We start from the raw sequence: 19,432 nt of genomic DNA, 5'->3' as shown, positions 1-19,432 counted from the left end.
TCAGACAGACTGCTGTCTTACCTTAACTATAATTACAGGAAATGAACATAGCACTCGACATCAAAGGCAATTCCCTTGCCTCGGGCCTTATTAAATTAATATTCTTCCTCTCTCTCAAAAACTATGTATTATATATATGTATACATATAGATTGCCATTGTTGTATTGTAAACATACTGTCAAAGACGCCGTCACATCTATTTATTACCCACTGCATCATTTGGCACTGTTAGCACTGACAAGGCAGCAGACCACATGGAGGAGTGTGAGACTGAAAATTCACATTTTCTGTTAACAGTTAAAAAAAATACTGACTCCTTATGGTAGCTGGGTCATAATGCAAAAAATAAAAAAAGAAAAAGAAAGAAAAAGAAACACAGCAACCTACATCCGTGAGAGAGTTACATCTCTGCACAATGAATAATGCACATTATCTGTTACTGTAGCTTACACCCTACAGGCCTAAAGAAAAAACTTTGCTTTTTTTATGAATTCCTGTGTTTGAATTACAAAACAAAAATACTCAACCCACAAAAATGAGAACTGAGCAAAAACATCTGTGAACTAAAAACAATTACACAAAAACTGACATTTTACAAAACTACAAACTAACCAAAAAACCCTAATCTCCGACAAACGAGGTCCATTTCTTAACAAACGTTGTGTTCCAGCCGCTCCACTTCAACATCAGATCTGCCTCGTCCTTTTAAAGGTCCCAAAAGCCCATACCTCCATGAGCTCTCTCTTGTTCCAGATCACTGCTGACAGTAATTGGAAACAACTGAAAAAGGCTTTGAGCTGGAACCATTTTCATCTCTGTTACTCACTTACACACATTTGCTGGAGATACTTGCGGTTGCTTTCCAAGCCAATGAGAACAATGACGAGCTAGTGTTTCCATGTTTACTCGTGCTGTTTTGATCAATCTCACCTGTAGTCGTATCACTTACTTTGGCTGCTGTCGGCTCCTCTGTTTGCCGCTGTTATCTGCCTTTTGTTACATGCAACAACACCTCTTTTAGAAGCAGTTATTTTCTGCCTCCATAACTGTGTCTTTAGATCCCTCAGGAGCCCATGTGCTTCATTTTACCATTTTACCATAACTTATTTGCTGTATGCACTGATTTCCTGATTCTGTGATGCTCTTCCTGTCATCTCTTATCATTTCCAGTATACTTGTTCTATTTTGAGCCATTTGCCACATCATGATTGTAAATCCTTCTCCAAATAGCACACCTGATTTTGCACCAAAGCTCTCCTGGTTTAACACAAGATCGTGGACTAAGGTGCGAACACAAAAGTGCCCCGTGACGATTGAGGAAAACATGTACCACAACACCACATACTGTGTCTTTACATAAATCTAGACACGCATGACACAGATTTTCTGTGCATCCTAACGACACCACAGATTAACCGTGTGTACTGTCAAAATACTGCTGTTTACACCAGAGATTGGCTGTGTTTACAATTAAAATGCCACTGTACAGTTTACATCTGTGGTACCCAACTGTTTTGGCTTGTGACAGCTTCAGTCAAAGCAATGTCTATTTGAGATCCGTCGTCACAGTGTGAGATGTGAGCAGTTTAACCAAAGAGGGATTTTTCCTCCTCAGACTGTTTCATTTGAATATTTTTTTTCCCTGAAAAGATAGAGCTATCTAGTATTTCACACGGAGAGGAAAGATCAGAGAAAAATGTTCACTGTACATAGCAATAATTTTCCATATCTCTATCCAACACTGTCTTTTAAAAATTCTGTTTCTATACTAAATATTTTTGTACAATACTATATTTGAAAAATGCAGTAATTGCCCCTGCAGATGTATTGTATTTACTAGTATATTACGGTTCGCACCACAAATCTAAATAACTGTTTAATTCTGATTCCACTGTGCATACAGACACCATGATGTGCTTAACGATAAGATGATACAGTCACATCATAGGCCCAAATGCAAAACAGCTGCAGAGGAACCTGTAGTGACAATCCTATCCCATGCAAAAGAAAATAGGCAGCCAGCTATTACGACATCTAAAATACTCTCTTCAAAGCATCTAAAAACATGTACCCCACTACTGTAGGCCTTTCAGCTACACCACCAGCACCAGAATACAACTAAATGATGCTGACAACGAGAAAACCGCAAACATCCAATTACCAAACCATATCATACTGCATACAGCTCACGGAATATGTGTCGTACCTTTAGAGGAGCTTCTTCTGTACCAAGTCATTAAAGTGTATCAACCTCCAGGTCAGCAGTGACAGCACAAGGCAGCAATGAGCCGTGATAACTCATGTGGATGTCTCCCTAAAACAGAATCCTGTTATAAAACTGTTATATTCTGATGCAATGTGTCAAACCTGGTGGTGGTGAGTACATGAGCAATTCTCATGGTGTGGTTTGATTGTTATGGAGGCAGTAATGCAGCAGCTCAGTACTAAGAAAGCATAGTTTTCCTCCAAGACCTGTGTCCCACATATCTGTCAGCCTTATTCTGAAAGGCTGCAATGAATAGCTGCTTCCTGAACTTGCCCAGTAATTGTGTCACATTGTTGGGACATTAACCAGTACAGGCTGAAATGAATGTTGAAAGTAAATGTAGTCAACTGGAGCAATAAATTCCTCAGTGCATGCTTTACTGACTGAGAAAGTTGAGGTTGTAGTTGCAAATCTGTTGCTCTTCCTGCATCCAGCGGCGTCATTGACAGTGACGTAGCTGGAGGCAAAACGAACTACAGGCTATTTCAGTGTAGATTTCTCGTCTCCCATCTCTTGGTAGCCAGGGGGTGCGCTCCACATGCCACTCAAAAACCAAAATTCTTTTTTCTCTTTGCTTGTGTTGCAAACTAGCTGCACATTCAACAGCAGGAGTGGCATCCCAAAATATAAGTTCAGAGGATGTTGTGGACGAGGACACATTTTACAGTAGTTCGGCTGACTCAGATATTCAGCCGTATTTATTTGAGCCAGGGCATATGGCTGAAGAAATGCAGCAGGAAGAGAAGAAGGCACTCAGTGCATCCTGGTACATGTAGGCACTGCCAGCACACCTCTGCAAGCAGTAAACCTCAAGCTTTCTCAGTCAATATAGCACACACTGAGGAATTTCAAGCATCAGTAGGCCCTTTTTCACAGAAGACATTCTGACATATCACAACAGGAACAACACAGGTGTAAATAATTCAATTAATGATGGCTTAATTCCATTTAGCTGCTTTGCTTTCAGGGCCCTGGCATTGTGCACCCTAGCTCACTGTCACTCTCAGTGGAATGACTTAAATACAACACAGCCATTGTTAGTGCTATTAGTAACATATGTGCTTCCCCTGCTATGACAAGTCAAAATGTGTGCTTTAAAAAACAAAATGCCTGTTGACCACAGTTACCACCAACACTGATTGACAGTCAACATGAAAGGTGCCACAGTTTCCCTCTTAATGTGCAAATATTTAACATGATTTAAAGGCTGGATATTTTATTTGTTTAAATAAGATATAGTTTCTTTCTTTGTTTGGAGCCATAGCAATCATCGTGGCAATCAACAGTCACATTATTCTCTGGATAAATAAACTGGACAACTGATTGTCTGGTTTGTGGCTCCAGTTAAAACCTTTATTCCATAACAATGGCAATGCATCATACATTATTTGTAAGCTCAGTATGTAAAATATTAATTTAATAGTCCATACCCATTGAGTACAGCATACCATGCCATAGTCTTACCAAAAATTAGAAAAAAACAACAACATTCGGCCACTGGGGGAGCCACAGCGATCGGTCACATTTTAGCCATTTTTAAGCATTTTTCTGTTGTTATAGCGCCACCCAGTTGCCAATTAAAGTTAAATTTCTCCAGTTACCTTGAGGCGTCCTGTTCTACGTATCTACCAAGTTTAGTAAAAATCGATATGGCGGTTAGGCCTAGATAAGAAATTAGCTCTCTAGCGCCCCCATTTTGTTTGATGGGGTCAATAATGGAGGGGTCCCCTCCAGTGTTGGGTAAGGGTTACTTTAAAAGTAATCAAAGTACTTTACTGTGTTACTTTTTTAAAAAGTAACCAGTTATTTTGCTGCGTTACTCCCTGAGTAAAGTAACTCGAGTACTTTTAAAGTACTTCCAACGTTACTCCCTGAGAAAAGTAACTCAAGCACTTTTAAAGTACTTTTGAGTATTCTACATTTCCTATTGGGCAATGGACCACAGGGTGCTAAGCCTACATTTTTTGTCTCCAAAATTAAAGTTATGGACCACTTGCCCTTCACTGAGATCCAATTCTCCCGTCACAGCCGTTACTTTGACCAGTAGAAACACAGAACGATCTGCTGCCGTAGACAACTCTATGACAACAACACCCCAGCGTTTTTATTATTTCCTCTAGGGATGTTACCACACAGAATAAAAGGGGGAAATGATGGTGTGAAACAGCAGAGGCACTTTGTCAACCCGCTGAGTTAACGTTACTGTCATTAGCATCAAGCTAGCAAACAATGGTACATCCTCACGGTTGGACATAAAGTAATAACATTAACAAATAGCGGCGGGTCTTTTACTCACCACAACTGCAGAGGCTCCCAGCTTCATTTGAAACAGACTACATTATAGACGGTCCGTTATTTATTAATCCCTCTGTGTGTTTATATATTCACTTTTTATCCGCTCCCGTTGTCTTGATAAAGTTAACACATCGCACCGTCATTTCAAACTCAACACTTCCTGAATTTCTTTCAGATTAAAAGCCCCTTATATCATCAGCTGAGAGAATCCCTCCATTTTCTAAATAGGCTTTTATTGTGAAACATTTGTAGGAACTTGGTTGTGGAGGATTCAGTAGCTTGAATGTTTGTGTGTGGCACTTCAAATGTAGCTCCTGTTGCCTCCAATCTTTCTAAACTGTTTGGGTTTGTTGTACCAGTATCACCTATCATATTCATTCTCAATGATCTGTCTACCCTGGGGTTGTCACTGTCTAACAGCTGTGCCCTGCTGGCTGGGTTCACGGCGGCCAAGAAACTGGTCGCCACAAGGTGGAAGCCACCGCATTCTCTTTCACTTCAGGTATGGCTTATGTATTTGGACAGTGTATACTTAGAACTATCTACATCTCGTGTACATGGAGCACAGGAGACTACTATTGAAATGTGGAATTCTCTTTCTGTGAAACTTAAGAATTTATTAGAATGAAAGTCACTGAAGCTGTTTTGTGTATTGCGTCCAGGTTCCTGAGGTTGGGGTGGGTGGGAGGGTTTATTTATATGATTTCAGATTTAGTTTAAGTTGTTGATTATTTTCAAGGATTTCATTATTATTTTCTGTTTATTTGATCTTGCTGATTATTTTATGTGCTACTTGCCAATGTATCTGCTTTTAATTTTATGACATGTTTGTTCTCATTTTCTTTTCTCCTTTTTGTATAAAGATTTTGAATAAAGAAAAAATTTGATCACAAAAAAAAATGTAGCTCCTGCCATCTGCTGGCACTTTTAGGTGACTACTTCAACATTTCGGCCTCACACATGAACAGACACAGTGACTCAAATAATAGTAAAAGTAATAAAAATAGGACTAGAATAACCCGATGACATCACGCACATCGTGAAAGACGACCGAGGATAATTGCAGAGTACCATCGTGTAGTGTGTCATGTCTGTCGGCCAAGTCACGGCACGATTTTATGACTCCACAGTCGTGTAATGTGACATAGTGACTTTCAGAACGGGCTGAAAAGTCATGTAGTACTAGTGTGTACCAGGCATAATGCAAGTCCTGAGTCTGACCTGTTTGTCAGCGAGTCCTCCTCCACCTTTTTTAAACTCCACTGTAGACTATGGCAACATTTCTTCTACCACATAGTGAGCCACAAGCTTCATGACGTCTTTCAGACTGATAGGTTTAATATTATCTCCATAATTAGAACCAAAAGACAGCCGTTGCTGTTTCGGAGCTGAAGGACCAGCGTTCTAAAAGTATGGATGTCTTGTTTGAAAATGTACTTAAGTATTTGATTACTCAAATAGCAAACTAACGCGTTAGGTTACTCGTTACTGCAAAAAGTAATCAAAGTATTCTAACGCGTTACTTCTGGTTCCCTCAGATTATGTGTGGTCATATGCCTACAAAGTTGCGTGGTGATCGGTGAAACCCTTGTGATGTTATACACCTTTATGTGATGAGCCACGCCCTCCGCAATATTCATTGCCTTATAGAAACTCAGTTTTAGTAAGTTTTCCAACTTTTGCCAAGAGGGAACTTTAGATATTGGTCCCTAGATTATGTTCACCGAGTTTCATGCAGATCGGGCAAACTTCCTAGGAAAAGATTGATTTTAAGTGTTTTTCAAAAAAATCAAAATGGTGGAAAATCTATACAACCGGAAGTTATGGGTTCTTGAGGCAAATTTGTTCCTCATGAGGAGAGGCATCTCTGTGCAAAGTTTCATGTCTCTACGACATACGGGGCATGAGATATGCCCATTCAAAGTTTGCAATTTCAATCAGTTGCTATAGCGCTCCCCTTTGGCCAACTGATGTAATATTGCTTCATTCGCATCCTCCCATGACCCTCTCCCACTGTGCCAAATTTCACATGGATTGACCAAGTCAGTGAGGAGAAAAACGTGGAACATTCACACAGACACACCCACAGACAAACAGACAGACAGTGTTTTCAGACAGACAGACACACACACACACACACACACACACACACACACACACACACACACACAGTTTTTGTCATTATATAGTAAGATACACAACTTGACATTTTACTCAGACTTCACGTGGGCTTAGTTAAATATGTCTGTGAGCTATGCTCTGCTGGGATATGGCAACACCACTTGGACAAACCACATGTAGAACTGCAGTACACTGTAATACTAGAACCTGTAATAATAATAATCACAACAATAATAATAATCAGATAAGTATATGACTGATTATGATTACATTTGCTAATGATTATTTTAGACAGAGGAGCGTGGTTTTGTTGTAGAATAGCAAATTGTTTTATTGATTGTATTTTTTTTTATCAATATATTGGGAGGGGATATTTTTTAGCATAATTGGTGGTCATGTGTCCCTGCCAATATGTATTATGATCTCTGCTTTGCTTTTTAAGCCTTTCTGATAAACAGAAACATGCTCTTGAGGTCTTCTGTCCATATTTTGTGCTATTTTCTGTCATGTAGGACAGTCTGGGCATCCCTTTATTAAACAAAGTTATGTGATAACTGCAAATCCCATGAGGTTTGAACAGCATGCTAAAATGTTTTCATCACTTTGCAGAGCGCAGAAATCAGACAGAATATCTCTGAGTGCATTTCTCCTTTTGCCATTATAACAGCAGCTCTGCAGCTTGCAGTTATCCTTGGCCTGCATTTTTGAGTTAACTAAATACAGATGTGCTCAGTGTGGGCAAATCTCAAAGTCCACCTCTGCTGCCGCCCCCTTCTTTGATTGGCTAGTGGAAATAGCTGAAGTTAGGCAAGGAGAAATTCTCCACCCAGCTGTAATTTATGAATCATTATTTCTTTCTCTGCTTTCTTCACACACAACAGTAAGATGGCCTCGGCACATGACAGAGCTGTACTCCAGGCTATATTCAACCCCACCACCCCCTTTGGAGACATCCCTGGCCTGAACCAAGAGGAGGAATTAATTGATGATGGTGAGCATGAGCTCCTGACTTGATGTGTCACTACATATCATGTCACGGCTTTTTATGTTTATCATTTCATAGCATATTGAATTTATTTGAACGCATTCCATTCCTGGACTAAAAAAAACATGACATTTTAATCCAAGTTGAGTTCTGGGTGACATTTCTGTGTTTTGCTTGCCACGGTACCTGTCAATTGAGTTTGAGTGCTTTTTCAACCTGTTTATCTCCCCCTGCCAGACAGTGGCTTTGACACAGAGTTGCTGAAGCAAGTGAAAGAATTGGAGATGCAGGGTGTCTCGGCAGCAGAGGCTGGGGATTTGCAAGCTGCACTTCAACTGTTCAGCCAGGCAATCCAGATCCTGCCTCAGCGAGCCTCAGCCTATAACAACCGGGCACAGGCCCTGCGGCTGCAGGGGAACACAGCAGGTACATGCCACAAACTCAATAATAACCCTTTCCATGAGACGCCGCAGTGTGCTGACATATCAGACTGCTGATTCTGAGGCCAGCATGACATCATATCAGAGCTTTGTCTATCTGATGCACTTTGTCAACAGTGTTACCGTAGAGGCTTTGAGTTTGCCTTGTGTCAGGTTCGCTTTACGTGCTGTCTGTCACAGGGGTGGCAGGGGTGTAAACACTGAATGCACAGAATGATAGGGATTTTACTCAAGTCATATTTGAATTGTCGAAAGGTTTAGAATTATTTTTGTGCATCAGTGAAGTGAACAAGTGTCCCCTGTATTTTATACATTCCAAGTATTATTAAATACAGCATAGTCATTACAGAATTGACAAACATAATAGGTTATAACCAGAGTCGTGGTACTCTAGATCCTGTCCTTGGTCTCAAGGACAGGATCTAGATTGTTGAAGGTCTCAGCCTCATCTCAGACTTGACAGCATTTTTTACTTGGTTGTGTCTCAGTCTCAGATAAAGAGGACTTATTTTATTTTCAAGACCAGTTAAGGCCACAACTGCGAGGATATCACTAAATTGCCTGTGCAAAAAATGGAGCGTTGATTAAAGACAGTGAAGTTAATTTCAGCTCCTTTAGAGTTTTGTTTGTATTTGTTTGCTCATAGAAAACAAATGAAAATTCCCACATATAACATCCACCTCTGTAATGTCCTTTGAGTAATTATCAAGACATTTCCCATGATAACTTTATACATATACACACATATATACAGGTATACAGTATATATCCTCCTGAGACCCCGCGTCCTCATATGAGGACCATATTTTTCATAATTCTGCTTACCTTAGACCTCTTGTTCTCATTCATGGACACCTTTTTGTGCTAGTGATAGTACACTAGATACACTATTCCACATAAAAACAAGATGGCAGCCATCTCTGCTAAGTCAATCTGCAGCCAATCCTGACACAAAAGTGGACAAAGTACAAAACCTGATCACATTATATGATTGAAACTTGATTATTTATGATAAATTATGTTTGTTTTTTATATTGCATACAGATTTGCCCAATTTTAGGACAGTAACAAGCTGAACACTGTTAGTTAGTAAGTATCTGTTTGTGGACAGTGGGACTTTATTACTGCAGCATTTTACACAGGCCAATTAAGGTGAGACAGTCTGTTCCTACAGACAAAAAGGACATCCCTTGCTTGGAGCATGGAGCAAGGAAGATTTAAACAGAGTTACAAAATGAACAAATGACATTTTAGTTTTTCTCAAAATCATATTCAGGCATTGAAATGAACAGTTCTGAACCATTTTAGACTTGAACGTTGACCTCTCACCCACAGATTTACAACACACTGAACAAATGTTGCAATGTGTGTCATGTTGTTTTTGAACAACAATGCTCAGGTATTGAAATAAACAGTTTTATACTTTATAACACACTGGTAACTATCAAAAATAAACCCAATGTCTCCACATGAGGACATCATTTAGTTCAAAACCTACTTCCTGTTCAAAGACAATGCTTAGTTTTTTATACTTTTGAGATCCTACTGATTCCAAATAGCTTGAAGAAATTAAAAATTCAGTCTCAGGAGGATATGGCAATAAAGGAGTTGAAGAGGAATCTTCATTTGTTTTCATTTGTGGGTGTTTTTATGGGAATTTGGATCTTTCACATCACCTTGAGGAGTGTGGTTTGAATGTTCAACATTTTATTGTCAGTGAGTCATGCAGTGTGGGAGTCACATACGTCTGGTCTTGGTTTTGACTTGGTCTCAACCTTTCAAAGTCTCTTGTTTTGGTCTCAATACACTTTGGTCTTGGTCATGACTTAGTCTCTGTTTAGGTGGTCTTGACAACAGCAGTAATCAACACTTACAATATAACCCTTATCATTTCTATTATCTCACATATTTGACACGAGTATTGCTGTGGTGTTTTACACTCCCAGGAGATCACTCTGTCAGTCGCACCATGTACTCAATTCTGCAACATTTTTTTTTTCGCTTGCGTCATCCACTTCTAAAATTGCCTTCTCTATGTATAGGTGATGCTTTTCAATTTGTCTGTAACCTGGTGCCAGCTGTTGTTCATGCCAACTAACAAGATCTCCTGAATGTTCCCAACAAAACACCTACATGTCTTTTTCAAATAATATGCAGAACATGTGAAATGAACAGAGCCTCATTGCTTGATTGATTAATGAAAAACACCAGTTAATTACAGCCAACTTAGTGTGATAACTATACACGTATTTTTTTTGTTTTATTCGACCACATACTCTACAATCCTAGGTAGGAAAGTCAAAGCAAAACAAACTGCATTCCTCAGAGTGAATATTGCAGTAGAACTAGACTGAGAAGATTTTTCCACCTGAAAATCAACTTTCAAGACATGTGTGCCTCACAGAGTTCTTCTCTCCCCTCAGGAGCCCTGAGGGACCTGGACCAAGCCATCTCTCTGAGCGACGGCACAGGACGAACTGCCTGCCAGGCGCTGGTGCAAAGAGGTCTTTTACGTAGATTAGCATGCCAGAGTGATGACGCCAGAGCAGATTTTGAGAAAGCAGCTGCACTTGGAAGTGAATTTGCTCGACAACAGGCTGTGGTTCTCAATCCGTATGCAGCCCTGTGTAACAAAATGCTGTCAGAGGTGATAAACAAACTACGAAACCCTGAGGTGTCTGAGAAGCTGTAGTTATTGCAGACTATTTGTTTACACCTGTCTGTTACTGCATGATGTCTGTGAGTAATAAAAGAACATTTTTAGCTTTTAATGTCCATTTTATTCCACTTACTATGCTGCTGTAAAACAAACAAGGCCAACTGCAAGCCAGATTTATTACACACTATATAATGTCAGCGACACACAGAGATAATGTCCTCTCATTTCCCTAAAAGACAGTTGAAATTAGCAGCAGGGTTGTCCTCAGCATGAACCTTGCACTGCTGTGCATAATCAGATTTGACATATAGGTTACGTGCTACCATGCTGAGCGTTCAAATACCAAACTTGTTTTATGATGTGTAAGGTGTCACCACTCCACACAGATGAGATGCTCCAGCTTCTCTCCAGCAGGTGTCAGTCTTGCCATGTTGAAGACAGTCAACAACTGCTGCCTTTGTTTCTCTGACAAAATGCTTTTCATCACAAGTATGAATTAAAAATGGATCAAACAACACTCAGCTCAGACTACCAATCAAAGGCAAATGATCTGATATTACAGAATATGAGGACCCCTCTCAAACACCATTTCAATGCATTTGTAAATTTAATGTCCTTGGAGGGCTCATTGAAGATTTAATCAACTCATAAAACACATTTTTCCCACTTAGAGGCAAAATGATTTCAGAAGATGTCATAAGAAAATACAGGACAAGTAAATCACATCAAAATCTTCAGGAATTGCACTTCAGTGAATCCTTCAGTGTACCGTATGCTTGCAGGCTTGAGCACACAGCAGCTCTGAATTCCCTTTTTGCTTCTATACATTATATGAATCTCTATATGCGGAGGATACATGTCATGCCTGAGTGATTCTAAACAGCATCACTCGTGTTGTGGTCCACCCACTGAGCTCTGGGACTCTGAGCATTATCTTTTGTGCTTTACTTCTTTGTGTTTGTCTCCGATCTCTCCCAGGCAGACTAAGGCCACCGGGTCAGTGTGCTCCTCTCTCTGGTAGAAGGAGCAGGTTTTCAGGTGATCTGACATGGAAGGAGTGTTGCTGAAGCTCCATCTGTCCACAGAGGAAAACAGAGAGCTGAACTCCCAAACCTGTACAACACAGACAGAGACAGAGCTGAAGGAGGTGTAGGAGGCTGCTGTCAGGGCATCTATCAGCCGTACTGCAGCAATGGCCTTGAGGATACATTTATTTTCAAAATCTACAGAATCTAGATCGCAGAGTATTTTTACCACATGTCAGGCCATGATGTCAGTTCTGTATCCATGCATTACAAATTTATACAAATTATGCCCTTCAATGGGGGAGCAAATACCCAGCTGTCGCCCACGCGGCCTTATCAACATCTTGTTTCCATGAATGATCACATCTGACTTGTTATGGTAGCACTCTGTTTGCTGGCAGCCAGGCCTCACACCATTCCACATTGCTGATATAATCGGCACACGCTTTGTCACCTGATCACTGCAGTTCAGAGAGAGTCGGTATAAAAATACACACTTATGGGTTTATACTCTGTTTATCCCCGATTGGCTCCAGCAGAGCAGAGAGGTTATGTTTGCTTGTTTGTTTGTCAGCAGGATATCTGAAAAACTAATTAGCAGATTTTTGAAGGAATTGGTGAAAGTTATTAAAACAGTAAGAGAAAAACTGAGTGGTTAAACATAGGAGGTCAACTACCCCACATTTAGGTTACATAAGATAGTGTTTTTAATCATTATTTATTTGCTGTATTGTTTTGCTCTTTCCTTCTTGCCTGCCAAATTATCAAGACATGATAATCTCCTCATCTACCTTAAAGTAGCAGTGTGTAGGATTTAGTAGCATCTAGCAGTGAGGACTGTAGATTGTAATCAGCTGAAATTTATCCCATGTGCCAAGCATAAACTCCTGGTTGGAATTCCGTCAGTGTTCATTGTTTAGGAGATTTTTACTAGGAGCTGAATTATCCACAGAGGTCTCCTCCGCTCTAAAACAGATGGACATGGTAATTCAAACTGGTAAAGACACTCAATAAAGCAGTTTCTTGTTAAAGCATCAGCACCTGCTATTGTGTGCCTACCTTTTTTCTCTGATAAGTTAAGATCCATTTGCCCCCCCTAAAACTATGTAACTAAAAGCAGCTCATTTTGAGGGTATTGGAAACACAACAGTTCTTATTCTCAGGTGATTATACACTAAAGAAAGCAGGCTTATTATGGTATATTCCATTTCTGCCCATATATCAACCTAAATCCTACACACTACAGCTTTAAGGAATCCGACTGACAGCACTTCACTTAAAAATGGCACAACAGCAACATGATGAATTTAAATGGCCATAGCACAGTGGTCATGTGTCTGAGTCACTTAGAATGTCATCCTTATACAGTACACAGTGCTCCCAATTCCATACAGGATTTAGATAATCTCCAAAAATCAAGGCAGCTGGAGGCGTCCTCAAGGCTCAGACCACTAGACTGCTGGGCGTCCCTGTGGCCTGGCGGTCTAAGCCATGGGGTCTAAGGTCTAGCATAGTCGTCTAATGTAAACACAGCATCTCTGCTTTGAATCCCCTTCAATCCTGTTTTTCCAGAATCTTGCTACTGTCAACTGTCAAATAAAGGAAAAATAAATCATGTAAGCCACTACCCTGGTTGTCTCTAAATCTATAAGTGCTTTCTATAGGGCTGCAGTTGATTTATTTTATGGATTCTATACTAACTTATACTTTGGCTCAGCTGTCTTGTTACTGCTTCTAAGGCAACAGAAGAGATGAAAAAAATCTCCTCCCCAAACACTTCCTGGTGGTGCCTGACCCCACATGCAGCTGGTTTATGATAAGGACAGAAAAACCTAGCACATCTCCAGCGGCTGCTTCGGTGGGAAGCTATTAACTGTTGCCAACACGGCTGTGATTCAGTTTGTAATATTGTTAGAGAGGACTATGGAGAGTCTGGAGAGTGTTTACAATGCAGCAGCTGTCAGGCTGTATGAATGACTGAAATTTTCCAGTGACAGTAAACAGAATGGTGCCAGATACTAAACTGATATAGATGTTGGGCCTTGTGTTTACTTTTCCTAAAAAGGTTGAGATCAGAATCATATATGGGATGGGATGGTAACAGTCAGTCAGTGATATAAATGAAAGAATAAATAAATAATGTAAAGGATACTTGCTTTCCTCCGACTTTTCCAGGAGCTCCCCCCATGGGAATATGTCTTTTTCACCCACTTGAGGGAGACCATCCCTCTCTCCTGCAACAATGTGGCACACACCTCTCTCATCAGATGGGAGACTTGGGACAGCTGAGATAATGTAAAACTGTCAAGGTAAGCAGCGATGTGCTGAAGGATCTCCAGGGGCAGGCTGCTCAGGGGATCCACATTATGTGCACCATTTCTCTGAGGGCTGGCGGTTTTCCCGCCTTCACAGAGGAATGGGGAGACGTCTGGCTGGAGGACGAAGGTGCTGACATCTTGACAGAATTTGATTGTGGCTGGGTGACCTGCAGGGTGAAACCTCGTCTGGGTGAAAGCACAGCCGAGGTATGCCAAGGGGCAGCGTTGTTGGAACCAGCCGCTCAGAGAGGCCTGTATGTCAGAGTGCACGTTCCTGAAATGCGAGCGGTATTCATCACGGCGGAAGAAGTGGCCACACATGTAGCTGAAGGCAGAGCTTGTTTTGTTGTGTCTTCTGGTGACAGATTCGGCTTGGACGTCTACATAGAGACCATGAGGTTTGTCTGCAATGACATCAGCAAGCGACGCATCTGTTTTGAAAGGAGCAGAGGCAAAGTTGTATGTTTGTGTTCCCTGATCTACGTAAAGACCGTCTCTCCCTACACTCTCTGAGATTATATGTCCTTTCAGTTCCTTTTCCAGGGAGAGCAGGAGTGTGGCGCTAACCTCGTCGCACTTCGGAAGATCCTCAACTGACATGCCCAAATCTGCTGTGTCAACACTCTGGTGGCTGGTCTTGACCTTTAGTGCAGGGTCCTTCAGATATCTACACTTTGCTCGATAGCTTGTAGGGACATTAAATGTGCGCACCGTTCTAACCTCAATGGGTTCCAGACTCCCATAAACAAAATCCTTTTCTCTCGGGGTGCAAGCAGCAAGTTGGCCAAAGTTAATCAACATGGCCCCATTGTGCACCAGATACATGTTATATTCACCAATATTGAATTCTTTGCTTAACCTCTCAAGGACCCCATCTTGCCACGGCGCAAGGCCAGTTGCACCATCCCTGCTTGAAGCAGCAGCAGCATTCTCTTGGCTCCTGTGTGAGTCTCTTGTCTCCCTCTGACAGTTTGATGCTTCTTGCTCTTCTTTTGCCTTTCCTCTTTCCTCCTTTTTATTCAGGTTTTTGACAGTTTGCTTGCATCCCTCCATCTCCTTGTTGAATATTTTCTCCCAGGAGCTGTACTTCTGAATACCATCCATGTCCCGGCTACTTGCCAGAGCATCCCTCTCCTCTTGGCTCAGCTCTGTTACCTCCATGTCTGTCCAGCCATTTTCTGTAAATTCACCACAATCTAAAGAACAGGTTGCTTCATCTGCGTGACTGTTGACCCCGGCAGAAACATTCTGAAGGGCAGGATCCTCCACCATCAACTCAGGAAAAATGTTCTTCATTTTGATGGATCGAAATAACAACTCTTGGTCCCTGAGCGCCATAGCAACATCAAGGTTTACCTCAGTTTGAGAGCTGTCTGAAACATTTTTGTAGAAGGCCAGATCTTTGTCTGAAATAGGCCAGCGATTCCAGTCCTGAGAGCAGCAGACCACGCTGGCAGGACAGACCTCCAGGTGTTTGGCCAGCCTGTGGCGCAGCATGGTGAGAGGACAACCATAGGAGACGTTGAGGCAGGGGACTATCTCATTGGGACACAGAAGCTGGTGCTCCTCTTCCTTGCACATGTGGAGGAGGGCGCCACAGTTTTTACGACACTTGATGACCATGCATGAGACAGAGGTCTGCACCGGGACTTGACAATGGGCATTGTAACACTTGTCACAATGTTCGTGATGGCCCACAGGCATCTTTCTACTCTTCACCTGCAGGGAGAATTAACACAAATAGAAAGTGATATTTCTAAATCCAGTCAGTCTGTGGCTAATCAAAAGCTATAATAATATTTTCTAATAATGTGAGAACTTTATTTTATTATAAATCTTAAATGCTGATGAGAAACAGTGAAAATAAATTCTCTTACCATTGTGCCCTGTGAATACAATGATCGCCTGAGAAGAGAAGCCAAAAACACTGTCAGAGAACATGGTGAAACGTTTCAATTCTGCATTTCAACACTGCACATAGATGCTACTACAAAGAGAGATATCGACAATGTGCACATCTGATTCATTCTGAACAGAAACATAGAAAAGATGGTTCTAATGTACAGACTATAAATGCATGATTAATTTAATTTTAAATTAACTTTAAAATACAAAGGAAATTAAGTAATTATCATTGATATAAAAGAGGATGTTCAGCTAAACAAAATGCATTCAAAAATGATTCAATTAATCGGCAGTTTAGTAAATAAAAAGTGAACGACTGGAACAATAACAGTAAAATATCTCACCCTTTGTTCCTCTGTGCCTGTCACCTTGTGTTCACTGGCATCCGTGAATAACCTCTGCACTGTGTCTGGACATTATAAATAGACACAACAGAGGGACAACAGGGCCAGTGGGACGGGGCACTATTCTCCCACAGCCATTAAGAGGCAAGGTCAAGTTACAGCCTCCACCTCTGCTTCACTGTGAGAGGGTGGTGATAATAGCGGGTAATCCACCTTCTCAACAGTTTGACTACTGTTGGTTCAAAGACATCAACATCTGATTGTGTGCAGTACATTGTGTGTTCATGAAGTGTGATGTAAGCCTTTTATATTTCAATACCAGGATGTGTGCATTTATATTTCCTTCCAAAATAGTAGCATCATTTGAATTCAGTGAATAACAGCTGATCAGACCCTTCTTGAAATACCTTTAAAGTAATTTTAAAGCTGTTTTTCTGATAACCAGATGCATGTAATTATATATTATAAGTGATTATTTCCTTCATTAAAAAAAGGAAACATTATCTACTACAGGCTTATTTGTCCTGATGCATTTTTTCCACTAGATGTCAGTCACACACTTTCAAAAACTCAAGCGACGTTTCTCCAGCAGCTGCTGTAGCTGTCAGATGAAATTCCCATTGTGGATTAGTTAAATTCTTTGGGGTTACAATGCAAGATCAAAAAGGTATTTCTCATGATGTTTTGAAAATGTTGGTTTTAATACAGGTTCATTGAAATTCATCTCGAGCCCGTGCAGCTGATTATGCCCCAGTTTGAACTGAAAATTGAGGCAGTTCTTGTACCCTTGCATACTTTTTTTTTAAAAAGGAAATTAGCTGGAGGGGAATTTATCTTCATCAAGTGATGTTTTGGTTCAACATAGAAACTGATGCATTCTTAACACATTGTATCATTTATGGAAAAGGCCCAGAAAGCTGCCTCTTTTAATCAAATCACCATTCAGCAGTGTTATGGCACAAACCTCTGCTGCTCTGCAACAGTTTGATTGTACACACACACAGTAGCTCGTTATCTGCGCACAACACTGATTTCAATCGACAAAATGTATGTATATAAAACGTGCACACCTGTCACTCTGTGTTGTTTGTCATTCATGCCATAGCTCTCATTTACTCGCAAAAATAATGTGTTGTGCAACATAATGGGGCATTGATCCAGTCTGTCTAATTACACTCATTTACATTAAGGCTGGCTGAACTATCATCCCGTTCACTCCCCCACATCACCCTGCAATCACCTCCTGACACTCATTTCCCACCCTGTGTAAAATGTGCTGGATCCACAGTATGCATCTGGAAGTCTCCATGCAACTTTTTTTTTCTTGTCACCTGGCACAGATTACAATGAACAGCTTATCAGAGGCAGCTGCTTTGCTCTCTATAGGCTCTGCAATCAGCATACATTTCATCGAGACAGACAGACAGACAGACAGACAGACAGAGGGAGACAGAGAGGGAGACTAGTGTTGGAAAAAAAAAATACATGCTATTTCAGTGTCTTGTTGCTATACAACAGCAGCACTACTCAGATTGAAGAGGTCTGAGGTTAGATGAGTCAAATACAGTTGTAAACATGCTTTTAAAGCAGGTGTAAGGGTAACGATTGGTTGCTTTTGTATGCGCTAATGCCATATTCAGTGAGCTCTGATCCAAAGTATAAATAGCCTTCTTGTTGTTGAACTTTAGCAAAGATGGGAACCATGTACAAAAAGCAACTGATGGCTTTTTGCATTGACTCACTCTGTTAATGTTCATGATTACCGGACTACAGTATTGACTGATCAGATAGTGTCATTTGAAGATACAGTTTCCATCATTACTTAGTATCTAATCATTACTGGTGTTGTAGTGTTGTGTTTCAGTCACACAGTTTTAAAGGGAAAGTTTGGCACTTGCGCTTATTTACTTTGATACCACTCTCACATTTGTCTGTTAAATACAAGGCTACCAGCCCAGTCACAAGAAGAAGATGTTGGCATTGTACATTTCTGCAAACCATGAATATATTGAATTTGCACGCTTTATACGCATCATATCCAAGTTCCTTAAGTGGTGTTTTATTTGAGCTGACTTTGTCATTGGAAAGTGAAAGGGATGGTGGATGGCAGTGCAAGCCAGGTGAGATGCCTGCCAAGCTGCACACCACTGTTCAAAACCAACAAACAACAAAAATTGTTTTTTTGTTTTGTTTTGTTTTTTGGGGGGGTGATCAATCACTGTTTTTCCAGCAGCTTTTTAGCCATTGAACATTGGTGGTTTTTAGTGACCCACCACTGTTTTTCAACCAGGAATAGTGCCATGAAAAGTGTTTTTTACAGAAATATTTCAGCCTTTCCTGCTAGAATTGTAGCCACCCCCCAAAACTGTGTATTTAAAGGAGATGTCCGGTAATTCATTTTCAAAGCCATGAAACTCACCGAGTGGTCAGTGGTGTTCCGTGATGTTCTGACATAAAAAACTGTAGCAATCTGTGTTCCATCCGTGTTTTCGCTATTCATCTCGATTGTGGAACTATTTTTTCAGCTGCCTCACACCCGTGTGTTAACTTCCGCTTGATCGTTCATTTGACCCTGAGGCGTTATACACTCCAGCTCACTTGATGGTGACTATGTGGGTGTCACCAACCAGCAGGACAACCACTGCAATGTAATGGGACACAGAAAAGAAGCAGAAGAAGAAGGTTGTGTTCAAAGACATCGTACTGCGAAGGTTGTTTACAAGCGAGTAATCCATTGTGCAGCTGTTTAGACTTATTACAAAACTTTTTGTTCGTTCTCGTTCTTCCTCCAGGAGCGCACACAGCACTGTCAGCTGGCATTTTCGCTGAGCTAAAAGACTACAACCTTGTTGTGAACAACCCCTTTCCAGATTACTATCAACGGACAATGAGGCTTCCTATAGAAAACCAGTGGATTACACAAAATGTCAAATGAATCATCACGAAAACCACAGTTTGCTACGAATTTTTTGTCAGAACATCAATGAACACCACTGACCACTCGGTGAGTTTCATGGCTTTGAAAACTAACGTTTAGGGTGGTTTTAGGGACAGGTTCACACATGGCCACAGG

General features: G+C 40.8%; 2 protein-coding genes across 2 annotated transcripts; one reads left to right on the top strand and one right to left on the bottom strand.

The window, feature by feature from the left end:
• Nucleotides 1-7,478: 7,478 nt before the first annotated feature.
• Nucleotides 7,479-10,879, top strand: ttc36 (tetratricopeptide repeat domain 36). The gene is made up of 3 exons (XM_049576295.1): nt 7,479-7,674; nt 7,906-8,094; nt 10,532-10,879. Exons 1-3 carry the CDS (start codon nt 7,569-7,571, stop codon nt 10,798-10,800), a joined length of 564 nt encoding a protein of 187 aa, XP_049432252.1. The 5' UTR covers nt 7,479-7,568; the 3' UTR covers nt 10,801-10,879.
• Nucleotides 10,880-11,035: 156 nt separating this feature from the next.
• Nucleotides 11,036-16,407, bottom strand: LOC125888737 (F-box only protein 40). Its single transcript, XM_049576283.1, has 4 exons — nt 16,360-16,407; nt 15,988-16,015; nt 13,949-15,829; nt 11,036-11,880 (listed from the first exon to the last, which is right to left on the bottom strand). Exons 2-4 carry the CDS (start codon nt 15,988-15,990, stop codon nt 11,698-11,700), a joined length of 2,067 nt encoding a protein of 688 aa, XP_049432240.1. The 5' UTR covers nt 15,991-16,015; nt 16,360-16,407; the 3' UTR covers nt 11,036-11,697.
• Nucleotides 16,408-19,432: the final 3,025 nt, after the last annotated feature.

This window comes from Epinephelus fuscoguttatus, linkage group LG5 (assembly GCF_011397635.1).
Source record: "Epinephelus fuscoguttatus linkage group LG5, E.fuscoguttatus.final_Chr_v1".
Lineage (NCBI taxonomy): Eukaryota > Metazoa > Chordata > Actinopteri > Perciformes > Serranidae > Epinephelus > Epinephelus fuscoguttatus.
This window is presented reverse-complemented; position numbering and strand designations above follow the sequence as displayed.

Coding starts and splice junctions, on each gene's coding strand:
- LOC125888737 (XM_049576283.1), bottom strand. Junction 11,881..13,948: donor CCTGGAAAAGTCGGAGGAAA/GCAAGTATCCTT, acceptor TGTGTTGTACAG/GTTTGGGAGTTCAGCTCTCT.
- ttc36 (XM_049576295.1), top strand. CDS start 7,569: ATGGCCTCGGCACATGACAGAGCTGTACTCCAGGCTATATTCAACCCC. Junction 7,675..7,905: donor GGAGGAATTAATTGATGATG/GTGAGCATGAGC, acceptor TCCCCCTGCCAG/ACAGTGGCTTTGACACAGAG. Junction 8,095..10,531: donor GCTGCAGGGGAACACAGCAG/GTACATGCCACA, acceptor CTCTCCCCTCAG/GAGCCCTGAGGGACCTGGAC.